This window comes from Ochotona curzoniae, unplaced genomic scaffold (genome assembly GCF_017591425.1).
Source record: "Ochotona curzoniae isolate NIBS_2020 unplaced genomic scaffold, NIBS_Ocur_1.0 contig_1, whole genome shotgun sequence".
Classification (NCBI taxonomy): Eukaryota; Metazoa; Chordata; class Mammalia; order Lagomorpha; family Ochotonidae; genus Ochotona; species Ochotona curzoniae.
The window spans coordinates 4,808,257-4,824,353 of NW_024464918.1; the positions used below are offsets into that span (position 1 = coordinate 4,808,257).

Genomic DNA, 16,097 nt, shown 5'->3' on the forward strand with positions numbered 1-16,097 from the left:
TGTGGTAGGAAGACAGAGTTGTTGCCTTCCTTTCAAAGCTACATCTGGCAGAGGGGTGGGGACAGTACCAAGCCATCCCCACGCTGCATGCTGGTCTCAAACACGGATGCTCCTCTGTCATATTCTCTGAGACATTTCTCCTGGATTGGGAAAAGGACGGCAACACGGCTCTGCTCCACAAGGCGGGTTTTTACCCTTGCAGCACAAAGAACCGGGGAGCGCGTGTTTGCATCACTGCAACTCCACTCTCTGGACCAGCTCCGCGCTTCAGCACCTCGGAGAGCGGCATTACCCAGCCGCTGCCCATGGGGAGCCAGATTCCCGCGGCTGGGCGCAGGCTTCCGGGCATCTAGAAGTGGACAAGCCTGAGCATTTTACCCTCATGTAAGCAACTACCACAATTCCTTCTATCGATTTTTCTAGCAGAGGTGGTTTTCTAAATGAAAAAATGGAATTAAACTTTTATTTATTAGCCCTCCCTTGGGTTCTGGTTAGATTTTTAGATCTGAGTGTGGATTTGAAATCATTCTAATGCATTGAGTGAATTCTTTTTCTCATATTGGAAATCTAAGTTTACAAAATAATTTAGAAATAGAAAACTGCTCCTGGTCGCCTAGTCCATTTGTGCTGGAGTAGTATTGCTTTATTCCTAAAGGAGAGTGTGTGTGCTTCTGTTTTATTACTGACAGCTTTCTAAATGGGTGTTTTTGTGGTTGTGCTTCTCTTAATATAAATACAGAGACAAGAGGAGGAGGGCCACATTCTAATTAAGAGTTATCACTGAAAAACTACAGGTGGCAAGAAAGGTTGTTATGCTTCTTACTTTGCTGATAGTATAGTATGAGCTGTGCATCTCCTTTAGACATCCATTTCAAAATAACAAATATGCTCTTAATAAAACAGATATAATCTGGCAGAGCTCCGACATGATCTTTGATACTCTGTATCTTCTTTAAATTTGAAGTGGTAAACTTACTTACGTATGATTGAGTAGACAGAACCAAGATGCTACTGCTATTAATTGTAATTTAAAGGCTTAGTGGATTCAGGGTAGATTTGAAAAAGGCAATAATGATTGACTCTGTCTGATGACACTCCAGTGAATTTTTGCCTCAGAATGCCACCTGCTGGTGGGCCCTGTTTCTGAGGCACAGGGCATACATCAGTTTTATGAATGAACTCACATTAATTCCAGAATATTCATTATGGATTTGATGCAAAACCTATTCTCTAAGATATTTTTAACAATAGTAGTGACTCAGTTGTTTAATAACTTATGAAGGCTCTATGCCACAATTATAATTTCACAAATGGTTATTTGCAAAAATACTTGCTCCTAAGCTTAGAGGCCTGTAGACCAACTCCCTGAGGCAGTAATTAACCCAGAAAAAAAATCAGAAGTATGTGGAACCTTACTGATGCTAATTGCAGAATGCATGTGGTATTTTGGATGAGCACAACCACAAGTTCTTGCTCAGTAAAAGCAATCAGCACTTCCCTCTATATACATATTCAGCATGTTACTTTTTTCAGTATTGTCATTTCACAATTTAAAGGCCTCTTCAGCTTTGCTGAAACAGATCTTTATTTCAGACTCATTTATCACAAAGGCCAATGGAAAAAATCAAAAGATTACATGTATCCATTTTATTCCAAAACTGATTTCTTAAATTCAACTCTTAGAACTTGTTTCAGCTATAGCTTGAACTATATATAATGAGATACTGACACCCAATTTCTTAACCCTACTTCCAAACAGGCAATGACCAATATGAAAAGACAGGAGCAGCAGTACACACAAAGTACTACTGAAATATGGAAAACAGAGTAACTTCCCGAAATGGTATTATTAGGTTAAAAAATAAATTATAAAAGAACCATTTATTAACATTCAGTAATACTCAATAATATTTTTTTAATCCAAGATGTACTGGAAGTGTCCCACATTAGCAGAATTATTTGTAAAGTATATCTTAATACAATATATGGTCATGAGTAGTAGAGTGATAGGTTGCTTATTTCCTTTAGAATCTGGTAAATTTATGGACTCACATATATCATGGGTGGAAATTAGGTGGTATCATATATATAAACATGCTCATATAGCTGTTGCACAAATTGTCATTGGTAGCTTAGTTGGGAATCTGAATGCCTTAGTTCCACAATTAACATAATTATATTAAGCTAATTTTAACAATATGTCACTAGAGCACTTACTAAGCACTGATAAGTAATTGATATCTATAATCTCACCTCAGCCGCAACAGAATAAGGAAAATGATTCTTATCAAAAGTGTGGAAAATTGAAATCTGTAAATATTTTTAGCATTATAAAGCAGTAGAGATATCTCAATTTTCTGCCCCAGTCACTCAAGGGAACTAATATAACCTCTGATATCATCTGTCTCATCGAGCAGTTTATAAGCCAGCATTTAGTGGAGCTAATTGGAAATCAATTTTATGCTGGAACTCATATCTTCTTTTAAAGTTGTCAGTCATATAGAAAAGAACAGGTATTGCTCCTGTATTTGTCGAGAGGAGGATTCTGGTTATTGTCAATATCTCAATTTCACTGATCTCCTTAAATCATCAACACAGATCAAATATTTAAGGACTGATTAAGTTTATGGCAGTAACTATTCACCAGGCACCAGGGTGGTACATGCCAGGTGAACGAGACACCTAAGTAAGTCATTCTCCTGCCCTCAATGATCCTGTATTCTAATGGAAAACTTAGAATGTGAAGCATCTTAGGGAAAATGCAGGAAGGAGAATGGATAGAGGTAGATACTTTGGATAGAGAATGGATAGAGGCAGGGCCTTTGAAATCAGACAGACTAGCATCCTATATACCCACAAATTGGGCAGCTTCAGGAGAATATTATATTTATCTGAGACTCATTTTCTTATCTGTTAAATGGGAAGAACAAGGACACTTAAATCATGTAGAAGTTTATGAACATCTTCAATAATAATCCATGTAAACCTAGCATTGTGGCTGGCAAGTGGTTAACATGCCATGAGTCTTAATCACGATGATTGAAAGCATCATTTTGTAAAATAGTTAAGCTTATCACATAATTTATTTAAGAAAATATTTCCTATAAAGCACTTAGCACAGGTCTGGCAATATGGCAAATGTGTAATATATGCTAACTATTACTATTATATAATCATTTTTTTAAAAATAGCTGAGCTGAGTGTATCAGTGTAGAGCTCGTGAAATGCAAGCCAATTTAAATAATTGTGTACTTAAGTGTATTAATGTGCAGATGTCATCGTTATTACCACAGGCATTTGAGGTTTTCTAGGATCCCGAGTGTCTGGCATGCATGATTAAATCTTCACTGTGGGGAGGGGTGGGTGTTATTACTCCCTTTTGATTGACAGCAGGACTGAGAGGGGAAGACTCCAATCCCTGTAGATGCTCCTGCCCTTCTTTAGAACAGAAGCACTGGGAGAGGACACAGGGACTAGAGCTGGGCTCTCCCAAGCACATCAGCTGCATCCTGGAATCTGGCTTTACATTCGGTTCAGAAATGTTCCAGGTTGAATTTCTTTTGGGTGTGGGTAATTCCCAGAGACCTCTGATGTATGTAGCCATCTGGGGGGCAGGGGGTGACACAGATATCTCTAAAAACACATGATGAAATGGCCTTTTCTTCCCAGTAATTAGTGACAAATCCTGTCTTCCAGAAGACGTTACGGTCATGCTCAATTTCAGCTGGACTTCAGGTGCCAGATTCCTATTTTCATGGATTACTAACATCTGGCTCCCTTCAAACTGGGTGATGCATCTGTAAGAGCAGCTTGATAAAAATAGAAATGGAGAGATCAAGAGGGAGTTTAATAATCAGTCCTGCTCTCAAATATAGTTTTGCTTTCATTGGAACCCTTCTTCTCAATGACATTAAATGTCAATGTATGCATTCGGGAAAATGAAAAACACAGTATCTTAATTGAGGTGTTTGATGAGTCTGATCACTCATTATTTTAAAAATATATGCAAATAAGTAGACATTCGTATTCAAAATTCATTTTTAAGAAAAATATTAAAGTAAGAGCAATTGTACATCAACTGCATTTTAGGAAGAATCACTTCACTCATTATTGGCCCTAACCCTTGATAAGATCACCAGAGTCCAGAGGCCTAACTCACTGGATTAAAGAACATGAGCTCTGTCACCAACTACTGGGGACCAAAGCACCTGATCGTGCTGACACGTTGTCCTTTGCAGGTTCTTTCCAATTCATGTAATACCTATGGAAGGTGAAAATATCTGTAATATCAAGATTAAATTTCAAAGATATGTGAGAAAATATAAACATGGGCATATAAATGTTAAGAAGGAGTCAGAGCTGAGAGGAAACCCTCAGTAAGGTGAAAAGGCCTCCATCAGTAACTGAGTGAATTCACAGGGCTCCAGGATCCACAGCAGCAACTCCCAAGGAGGAAGTGAGCAGCATGCCCCATGAGCTTCTGCTTGGTATACATGACCTGATGGTTCGGAGGGCCCCCAGTGTAATGCTACACTCTACCAAAGAAGAAAAGACAGTTTTGTGTACCTCAAGGCAAATGTTTAAAAACTGAAAAAGAGGCTTGTTTATTTCTTACTACATCTAGGTGTCTGCTTTCAAGGTCATGCAGAAAAATGCAGGACAACTGGTGAGGACATTTTCATTTCTGACAACAGCTGATTAAGTTATGGCATCAAGATGTATATGATGTTCCAGCCTTATACAGAAATTCTTTCCCCTAAGGCTTAGCCTTTTCATTTTAACTACTTCAGCTTCTCCTAAAGGACTAGAATACTAATACATTGCTTTTCACGTTTTGTTGCACTTTTTAATGAGAAGCATTAGCAGGCATTACCTGCACATCCTTTACGTTCATAGGCTGGAGAATCTATGATATGTGTATGACTTTTGATGGGGTACTTACATGTTCCTAGTGAAATGTTTCTTTGCCCTGTCCTGGTTCCGCATACTTTACATTCCCTTAGATTAATCTCCCTGAGGCTTGCTGCTATGTAATAGCTGCACCCTCTTGAGCAGATTCTACTGGCAAGTGACATGGAGTCCTGCGGTAGTGCCTGCCTCTTCCAAGACTGTTGTGCTTTCATATCTGATGGACGGCTCAGATTCTCCCAAGAGAAAATTGATTTTTGGGGGGTTTCCTTCTGATGGTTACGCCCTCAGAGCTGCCTCACAATGGGATAGACGTCTATCAAAGGACAGGCTGAATAACTCTGTGAGGAACATTAGTCTAGCATGGGCTCAGCCTTCACCTGAGTGTGGATGGATCACTGTATCACCTGAAACAAGGCCCTTCGGGTGTGTGCACACGTGTGTGCATGCGTGCGCACACACACACACTGCTGTTTTCAACTCAGTCACCTTTCTCTCTCTCTTGAAAACTCCCAGTTGGTAAATCCTTCTCTGGTCTAAAGGATTCTATGAGATTCCCCACCTTTGGTCTGCCATTGGCACCAACAAGCAGCCATTCTCCTTGGACTGACAGTAGTGCTGAAGGAGATGGGCTCACAAAAAGCTCATGGACCTGAATCCTGAGCACCTTTTCCACAGCAATCTTTCCTCAAAGTGCTCTTCCGGACAGTGGACAGCAGCTCAGACTTCCTCCTTGGAGGGTGCAGATTCTCTCTCAGGTTTTAGCACTCACAGTTGCCTTTGGAGGGAGTTGTCCATAATTATTACTTTTATTTGCTGCAGTTGAAGAAGCTGCTCCACTGTACAGTTCAGTAGCTGTTCCCATGAGGAGCATAACTCCGCCTCAAGTACGACTGAGTACACTCAACCCCACTCTTCCTCTTTGCTCCAGAGAAGCTCCCTACAAAGCTAAATTCAAAGGGGCTTGTGCAAGTCAAAGGTTAAATGAGCAGAAAAACTTAATGGAAACAAAAGATTTGACATTCATAACACTTGATGACGTGAGATTTCCTAAGTCTCAAAACATTGACACCAGAGAAAATAAAAACAAATCCTAAAGTATTTATTTGTTAGACCAGATATTCTTGATAAAATGCATGCCATTCTAATATTATTTGAATAGTGTAATGGGGCTACATTAGAAAAGTCAAATAGAAAACACAGGAGAAACAGAAAAGTTAAGCAAGTCCAAGTCAGTGAGCACTTAGAAAACATCTGTTCAGTGACCTTGTTATCTAAGACCCAGAAGAAGGGACCTGCTTAAGTCTCAAGGCTGAATAGAGATAGAATATTTGGAGTTGAGCTCAAAATAAACAATAGTTGTATTCACTACACTTTGCCATTTAAAAGACTTCTCAAACTAATGTTGGGCAATTTGTCCAAAGTCACAAGGCTGGCATATGGCAGAGCCAAGATTTCTACTGCAAGCCTACTGACATTAAAACCTGTTTTTCTAGTCTCCTTGCACTTAGCATCTTCATTTGAGATGGGGACAGTAACAGGACCCTTCTCTCAGTTTTAATACAAAAAATTATAAAACTTGACAAGTAGAAACTCTTAGTACCTGGCATAAAATAGGTACTTAATAAATATTTACTGCTATTACTTCCAGTATTTGTATTAATCTTCAGACTATGTATTCAGTTGGAAGTAGATCTATCATGTAAGTTGACCTACTTCTTCCATCCACATATAAACTCCCTCTGGAATGCAGATTCCCTGGCAATGACTCCAGACATCTCTCTGCTACACCCTACCCCTTAGCAGATGCTCAAGCTGCATGAAGCTTAGAAAGCACAGACTCCATAGAGAACAGCACAGGACGGAGGAATTGATGCTCTCATATTACTGAGTTTTCACCACAGGCAAAGGACTCACTAGGCTCCTGAGCCAACAGCAGCAATAACTACGGGGGCCAAGTCCACAAGGCTACCCCAGGAGATCCGGGCATCTCAAAAGACACAAAAGGAAAAAATAAAGCCAACATTGAGCAGGTACCTTCTACATGCCACTGAACAACATTTATAGTCCTCCTACAGACTCTCTGGCACACAAAAAGTTACCTAAATTGTACCATTAAGAAAACCAGCACAGAAGGATCACACTACTGGCTCAACTTTATGAGAACAGAAATAAAACCACAGCCACAAACCTCACACACGTCCCCACCCCCATCTCCTGTTCCAGTCCACCTGAACCAAGAGATGGCAAAAAACAAGTAAAGAAGTTGGTGTACTACCATTTTAAAATCCAGTTCGGGATCCAATTTGCATTATGATGATGATTCAGACTATGAGCTCTAATAACATTTCACCAGTTCTTTAAAGGTTTCCAATTCTTTTTCTACCTTGAGAGTTTGTGCTTCCCCCAAGCCTGGGGAAGAACCACCAGGCTCCTGGGAGAGTAAATGAATGTCTCTGCCTTATCGTCCACAGGTTGGGGAGCAGCACCTTCAAAAACATGCAGCGCCGGCACACGACGCTGAGAGAGAAGGGCCGCCGCCAGGCCATCCGAGGTCCTGCCTACATGTTCAATGAGAAGGGGACGAGCCTGACGCCTGAGGAGGAGCGCTTCCTGGACTCCGCAGAGTATGGCAACATCCCGGTGGTCAGGAAAATGCTGGAGGAGTCCAAGACCCTCAACTTCAACTGTGTGGACTACATGGGGCAGAACGCGCTGCAGCTGGCCGTGGGCAACGAACACCTGGAGGTCACCGAGCTGCTGCTCAAAAAGGAGAACCTGGCACGGGTCGGGGATGCGCTGCTGCTGGCCATCAGCAAGGGCTATGTGCGCATTGTGGAAGCCATCCTTAACCACCCAGCCTTTGCACAGGGTCAGCGCCTGACACTCAGCCCGCTGGAGCAGGAGCTGCGGGATGATGACTTCTATGCCTATGACGAGGATGGGACACGCTTCTCCCATGACATCACACCAATCATCCTCGCAGCACACTGCCAGGAATACGAGATCGTGCACATCCTGCTGCTCAAGGGTGCGCGCATCGAGCGGCCCCACGACTACTTCTGTAAATGCAATGAGTGCACTGAGAAGCAGCGCAAGGACTCCTTCAGCCACTCGCGCTCGCGCATGAATGCCTACAAGGGCTTGGCAAGTGCCGCCTACTTGTCCCTGTCTAGCGAAGACCCGGTCCTCACTGCGCTGGAGCTAAGCAACGAGTTAGCCAGACTAGCCAACATTGAGACTGAATTCAAGGTAACTCCCACTCACCACCTCGTGGGCAGACGGCCCTGTGTGCGCCTCAGGTGTGTCCAGTAGCAAGATGGGTTACCTTCTGGTGGAAGAAAAGGGTAGGTCAGACTCACAGGAAGTGAGGGAGACTCATCTCAGTTGTGGTAGATGGAGGCCAAGGGAAAAACAGTACATTAGGCAGAAAATTCGAGCCTATGTAAATGCAGTAAAGAGGTAACTTCCACATGGATCCATTAAGGAGCAAGCAGACTTGTGTGTTGTAGCTCACCTCTGTACACATCAGCTCAGCTTCAGGGAGGGAGCTCAGGAAACGTTGGGGACATGTGACAGTCTGAGGTCTGTCCCGAGTACACGGCTTAGAGGTCTCAATTATTTCATATGCATGTTTTTGGCTTGTCTTCTTCCCCTCTCTATCCCACCTTGGGCTGTGTTCATCTTGGGTTTAGTCTCAGTTTAAAGCTAGAAAGATTCTTCCTGAGCCTGACAAGCTATTGCTATGGTTCTGAAACTATGCTGAGGAGGAAATACAAAACGATAAAAAAGAAATTCTCCAAGTGGAGTTGAGTTTGTTACCCCTCCCCTGCATAGAGGAACCAGGGCAAGGTCCTGTGTTTCAGACACCTTGAGAACTGCTGGATCTACCAGTCCAGGCCAAGAGACACAGCTCCATCTCCAAAGTCCATGACTCAGTCATGATCCTGTGCATTTATTATCATCTGACACTCTCTTAAAAGAGAAGACTGGGACCTAATATAGGAAAGTCTTTTGGCACCATGTTTAATAATAACAACAAACCTTCAGTGGGCACTCAATGTGCATCAGGCACTAATTGCTTTGCTTACATGTGGTCACAGGAGTAAGAACTCAGATGCCTAGTAATCAGTAAAAGCACTGCTTTAATAATGGAGGCCCTAAGATCCCACAACCAACTCAACAACTCAAAGAAACCAGGAGCTAGAGGCCTTGCTCATGTATTCAGCTGTTCAGTCTATCATCTCTCTAAATGAAAAAAGGGATTCCCCAGTGCAGAAGGCAAAGCTGAGAGAACAGGAATCACAGCTGGTTCCTATTCTCATCTTGCCTCCTGACAAGGGACTCTGCACAAGATGCCATGGCACATAAAATGAGGTATAACACACAAGCCTGATGATCAAACATGTCACCAGCAAGTGTAAGTTCATTATCCAAACAAGATGTCAATACAAGAACTATCCCTGCATAGGACATGAGTAAACGGAATAGGATGGGGACTTAGTCCCCAGCAGAGGAGAATCCCTGACCCTTTGCTATGTTGTTCAGGGAGATCTCAAAGGGGGAGACAGGACTGAACTGGACTTTGCTAAGCCGAAGAAAAAAGGATCAGTGGCAAAACAGAGCTGGAGGATGCAAATGATGATGAGGTCTAGGATGGCCCAGAGCAGAGAGGTGACTTGGTGATCAGAACACAAACTCCTCCTTCTTTAGAGGTGCACACAGAAAGACCAACAAGATGGGCTGGGGTCAGATCTCAGAGGGCCTTACATGTCAGGCTTTGACTGCTACCTTACAGGAAAAAGAATCTTAGTGAAAATTTATGATTTGTAGGCAAATGTGATGAAAACTAGTGCTTGAGAATTTACTTGATTAGTACATTATGCAAAGTGTGAACAACTGGGACCAAATAAGAAGAGAGTTCAGTTGTGCACACAGAAGGCCATGGAAGGCTGTCTAGGGGTTAGGATCACTCAGGATCCAGAGACAGAAAGACCAGGCCACTGGAATGCTCCAGGGAATCATACACTGTGGATAAAACATTCCATGGTTAAGGTAATTTCACTCCCTCTGTGTCCCCATCACAGACCCACCACAAATGGGAAATCATCTAGAAAATGGCTGAACTTGGTGGATGTCGATATAGAGATTAACAGTGGCACTCCCAAGAATGTAATTGTTTCTCTTGTGTTTGGAGAACAAATCTCACCTAACAACATTAAGGCCAAGGATATCCCAGGGAAGGTGATGGAATGTTGCTTGTTCCCCAGTCTTCAGACTAATTGTTCAGAGGCCATATTCAGAGAAATGGGTATGCCAATTAATTAAGATATTTCTGGCCAAGCTTTTTTAAAAAAAAAAGTTGCAAATTTATTTTTAGGATTGGATTATGTGGAAAACTGCACAATTCACTTTATCTCACATTTGGGAGTGTGCCAGTCTTACGAAATCAATGGATGCTAGACCAACTTTTGGAAATGTTGCCATTTGTTGCCTTTGTTAAAATCCAAAGACTGGCATACTTTAGTATATGCATAATATCTCAAAATTGGAAATTTGTTAAAAGCACATTATGACATTTTAATTTTAAAGAGCAAGCTATGAAAACTGTAGACAATTAAGGACAGTGCTAAACATGATGACAAATCCTCCCTACGATGTAATGACTTATTTAGAATAAGAATGAAGATGGACACATTTACTGGCTATTAACATCCCCCAAATTACCTCTGAAATAATGTCTTTCAGATCATCGACAAATGGTGCATTATAAATGAACATAACTATTCCTTTACAACTCTATTACTTATTCAGCTTTTCTTGTATGTGCGTTCCTGACATTATAAATCATTTGAGAACAGAGAGCAGCTTAGCAGGAGACAAGGCTGTAGCAGAAGAATGAAGAACAAGTGCAAGTGTACTAAAATGCACACTTGACGAGTCTGTAATGCTTTTAAGGGACAGTGTGTTTTTGCTTATAGCCACATGTTATTGTGACAACCCAATGCCATCAGTTCTATAAAAAGCTATCAGGACCTCATTGGAAATATCACATATCATCCACTTCATTCCCTAAAAACTCACCTGGAGTGACTTTTCCTGATGAGCCAGCCAACGTTATCCATGAAAACATGAATTTAGTTGTCCCAGCTATTTTTTCAGAATTATTTTACTTTATTACCAGTAGAGTCTAGTCGTGAACAAGAAGCAAGGCCAGTGGCAAGCCTCCAGTAAATTGTGGCAGGAGTCAGTTGCCTGATAGCAAGCCATTATTTTTGGTGTGGAAATTATATAGCTGCTCAAGGATTTACTAAATCTTTCTAATCTTCTTTGACTTAAAAAGACATTAAAACTTGATGTGGCCACCGAGGCCTCCACAGTACCTTGATGGGCATGTGATAAGCCAGTGAACACTCCACAGAAATGCTTTAGTGAAAGCAAGAAGGAAACTCCCAAAAGGATTATAATTTAAACTGATGAAGCAAGTGATTGTTTACCTATTGTTTCAACTCTTCCTAGACAGACTCAACAGAAGTATTTGATGTTATGATGAAATGGGCAAGCTCTAAAAACAGAGCTGCTCCGGGGAATAAAACCCTTACACATTAAAGAACTGCAGACCAGTCGCTTGCTGCACCATCTAGTGTATGGAGATCAGGATGTGTCTTCTTAATCTTAGCCACAGTCTCTAAAATGAGGTCTGGGAGCACTAAGAATCAATGACACGGAGGCTCATTGGCTTATCGACACGATGGGAGCCAGAGAACACACAGACCAGCCTTGTATGGTTCACAGGATGTTCATCCTGGTCAAACAAGTTCTTTCTCTGCAGAAATACCTCTATTGTACAAAAGTAAAAATAATTTGTTGATCTCATTCGGATAACAGCTCCCACCCCCAAGAACATAATGAGCTTTCTGCAGCTCTTTCAAATTAGCCCTCTTGGTTTTCTTCACTGATCATCCCTGTGATAAAATTACTTAGGATCCCCTTTATTTTGCTGGTACCTTCCCAAATTCCTCAGCATTTTGTCTACATGTCACTAGAAATTTCTCTTTGTTCCAACTCACTTATGGCAGCAACAATATCTGGTAGGTCAGCAAGAGGGTTGCAAGGAAAAATATGACAAGGAAATATTGGAAAACTATTTAAGGCTTTGGAAGGAAAAGGAAATAAGACATTCTTGCTTTTTACTTCAACTTAAAAGCATCCAATGTTCCTGAGTTAGAAAACTACAGAAGTTCAGTGCAGGCACACGCATGTACACACACACACACACACACACACAGTATCTTGATTATTTAACACCTGGTCTTTATGGAGAACAACAAAGCTATGACTGAGAGGCTCTTCCTGGTCACAGAACGTCAGCAAGGCTTTTCTATGCGTGAAGGAATCTCTTCTTACTGACCTCAGTGGGGAGTGAGGCAAGAGGACCAAAGCCTTCATTCTACTACAAGTGTTAATGTGTTCTCTGTTCATCAGTGGACTGCTACCCACGTGCCTTATGAAAAACAGGCGATGAATTGCGCATTAATGTTGTGCTGTTATTTTAAAGCCCATAAAAAACTCTCTGGGCCTAAAATATCATAAATTTAAAATGCAAATAATGATAAATCAGACCAATTTGTCACCTGCTGTGATTTGTACTGAGATCCCATTGTGAAAGGTAACGCTGTTGAGGTGACAGTGTGTAATCTGCTTGCAAACTTACCAAATGGACCAGGAAGAAGGGGAGAGGGAGGTAGTGACTTTATACAGTGAGGGACTGGGGAACTGGGCTCAGAGGACATCTGGCTGTCTGCAGCCAGGGAAGCCCAACGTGGGTTGCAGTGTTTGCACCAGTTTCCCATACACCAAGAATGTTTTGAAGATTTTTAAATTGCATACAACAACATGCTAGGAAAATACATTGCCTTAGTTGTGTGAAAGCCTGCCTGGTAGGATAAACAAATGTCTGCTTAACACACAGGAAATGAATTGAAAATTGTTTCCTTTTCCACAACAAAACTGTTTTCTTAAGCTCTGAAGGCAGCAGGTCTTAAAATATAAGCGTGTGTATTGGCAGGGAAGAGGGGGTATGCATGTGCTCTAAGTTGGGGGTGGGGGCAGGATAAGAAAATCTCACAGGAAAATCTCCATAGAAGGCACATTTGCCTGTGTCACTTTATCCCCATGCTTGAGTGTGATACAGAACAATAGGAAAGGTGCGGAGGATCACAAATATTTGATGGAACAACAATGGGGGTTACCCTTCTGTGAGCATACACAGGTGAGCTGAAGGCAGAGCATTTGTGCCTACCTACCAGCAAGTCCACACTAGGACCATGCTTATAGGCCCCATGTCCAAAGGCAAGACCCAGGGACTGGTTTATTTCTGGAGGGGAAAAACTATATTCTGTCTATGGTACTTTTGTCTTTTTTTAATAGTTCTGCCTAGGCATCTGGAGGATTGTGTTTGCCAGAGCATTCATTAATGAGTCATCACAGGGAAGTAAATCAATTAATGTGTCCTTTAATTGTAGTACTACATTGGGTCACAAACAACATCTAAAATCAGACGACGTGCCTCTTCTGTGGTTTGTGCCTAGGGTGTCGGCCGTCACCATGAGTGACAGGTATTTAGGTGGCATGTAGAAGGGCACCTTGCTAAGACGGCTCGAGTAACCAGGCTTCACTTCCAGACTAGGAGAGGAGATCGCATGTCTTGGTCCTGGAATCTGACCTGCTCTCCATCACCTACCACCCACAGAATCTTAGGTATCTACTAGAAGTTAACTTTCATATTTGAAAAACAAAGTGGGAGGGAGGGAACCTTTTAGCTGTAACCTGTCTAAGCTGAATGCTTCTTTTCCCATCCAAATATTGGCCCTATCTGGCCAGCTCTGTAGGTGTCACCAGGAATCACAACTTACTAAAAACTGTCATACCTTATCCTGTTTAACCTCCAGAAAGTTTAGGTACAAATTGAATATTCAGTAAATATTAACTCAGTTTTTTAAAGAAAGCCACTGAGTGAATTAAGACTCCCAGAGTCTTAGTGAGGATTAAGAGAGATTAAGAACATAAAAATTCTTCACAAGAAACCAAGCACAATCAAGCACTATCAAGGTTTCATAAGACAGCCTGGTGGAGATCTTTTATGTATTTATCGAGCCCACTAGATTTTTCAGAGCCACAACTTTTCCTCCAATTAATATAACTTATAAATTTATGTACCCCTACACTGAAAGTCTTCCTGATTTCCACCAAGCTTCCCATCTATTTAGCAGATCTTTCCAAAACAAGAAAAAAAAAAATCTGAGCTTTACATGTGAGCTCCATGGTTAAAAATAAATCAGGGGAATATTTCTCGACTGGAAAAACAGACCAATGAAACTGAAAAGCCAGGAGTACTGCTAAAATGCTACTGTGGAGAGCAGCAGTGTGAGCTTGGAAGATGGAAAAGCAAAAGTGGAGGAGGGAGAAGCTGGGTGGGCAGCCCTTGCCAAATACAGACAGAATATTTTTTTGAAAATTATCTCTGTGGAGATTTATCACCATGCACAAGATAAAATGGGAAAAAATTACTACAAAAGTGCAACCATCAGTCTAAAATATCAGATACGGAGAAAACTGACAGTTCTTTGAGAAAATTAGCCAATGAGCAGTAGCACAAATTACACCAAATGGAAATGCAGGGATTTTTCTTGGGAAAACAAAAAATCACAGTGTAGTGTCAACTGGTCACAGGAGGGGCTCCCTCATCGAGCATGTTGTGCACAACATCAGCATGGAAGGCTGTGTTGTCACATTCAGCATCGATGCAGAGGTGAGCACAGGGCGGAGTCGCAGGACACTCAGAGGCATCCTCGTCAGGGAGCGACCCCAGGGCTCAGCATGCAGACGGAAGGCTTGGTGCAGGTGCTGGAACAGAGTGATGACCTGGACAAGGTCCCTGCCGTGCAGCAGTGCAGCCTCCTGAAAGAGGCAAGCCCTTAGCCTTCTTCATATATACACTCATACAGAAAACTGCAGCATTTCCACTCATGTGAGGAGATAGGCTTCCAAAGAACTCAGTGGGACTCCTGCGTTTGTGTCAGGAGAATCTGCAGGATAAGCAGTGTTTACACTGAAAGCCGTGGATACATAACAGGTGAGAAATGACAGAGCTGGTAAAGATAATCCTAGGAACACAGAAACAGCACAAGAAGGAGGGCAGTGTTGAGAGCAAGAGGCCCAAAGACTCGGGACTAGGCGAGCACAGGACACTCGCAGGGCTTGGAGGGAGAAGTGAGAAGTGATGAGGATGCTGACAAGGGCTTCACCACTGATCACCATGGAAGAAAGTGGGACTGTGCCGTAAGGGGAAGGGAGAGCCAGTGACACTTCCAGTGGATGACCAGGTGACTCTTCTCTGAAGTTTAGACTCACTCTTCCTGCTGTCATAAAGGGACTGAAGAGGAAAAAAATGAAAGGTGTTGGAAGACCCTGTGGGAATAGGAGACCTTCCCAGGAAGATGAGAGGCCAGCATATTCAGAAGGACCTGGGCATCTCAACCAGTGGGTGAATCTTCCCAGACAGAGCCATGGCACTGGCAGGAGGGGCCTGTAGCCTGGCTGATTCCAGGCCGGCTCTCTTGTCCATGAGCTCTTTCCAGACCCTGCTTCTCTATGGCTGGAGTCTCTGTGTGCTTCACAGTGAAGCACCAGAAAGGGCGAACACAGTCAGCTTTGTAACTGCTTCTTTCAAAGGCAGGAAGCAGGCCAGAGAGATGAGAGGAGGAGAGGAGGATGTACTCCAGGCTTGGCCAAACTGATCAGTGAGCGCACTGACACCATGGGGGCTACTGGGAAAGGAGTTCCAGTGTGATAATTCCACAATGGGAAGAATTCCATTGGATTTTAATCTTTCCACAACATTTCCCCTATTGCAGGGCCCTCTTTCTTCCTCTGTTGGCTATAGGTGATCAAAAAAAAATTCTCATTAAAGGAGCAAAACAGATGAAAATTAGCTCAGATCTGTACTCTGGAGAGAAAGCCGGAGGTCAGTCAAGCCAGCAATGTGGGAATTCCATAAAAGCATGTGCATGTGTGTGTGCAGTGTCTGTGGGAAGCAGCCAGACATGAGGTGGGCAGATAGCTGACAGGAGCAAGGAAGGGAAACTTGGTCCTGGGGGCATTGCCTTTCTCAAGTATGAGAAAGAAAA

The 16,097-nt window shown here is 42.4% G+C and overlaps 1 protein-coding gene across 1 annotated transcript in view; it reads left to right on the forward strand.

Annotated features, from left to right (window-relative positions):
- The first annotated feature begins 308 nt into the window (after positions 1–308).
- TRPC7 (transient receptor potential cation channel subfamily C member 7) overlaps positions 309–16,097 on the forward strand; it is a 109,093-nt gene continuing 93,304 nt past the window's right edge. Inside the window, exons 1-2 of the mRNA XM_040975600.1 lie at positions 309–384; positions 7,383–8,160. Coding sequence (XP_040831534.1) covers positions 383–384; positions 7,383–8,160 — 780 coding nt within the window. The 5' untranslated portion in view covers positions 309–382. The remainder of the gene's footprint in view (positions 385–7,382; positions 8,161–16,097) is intronic.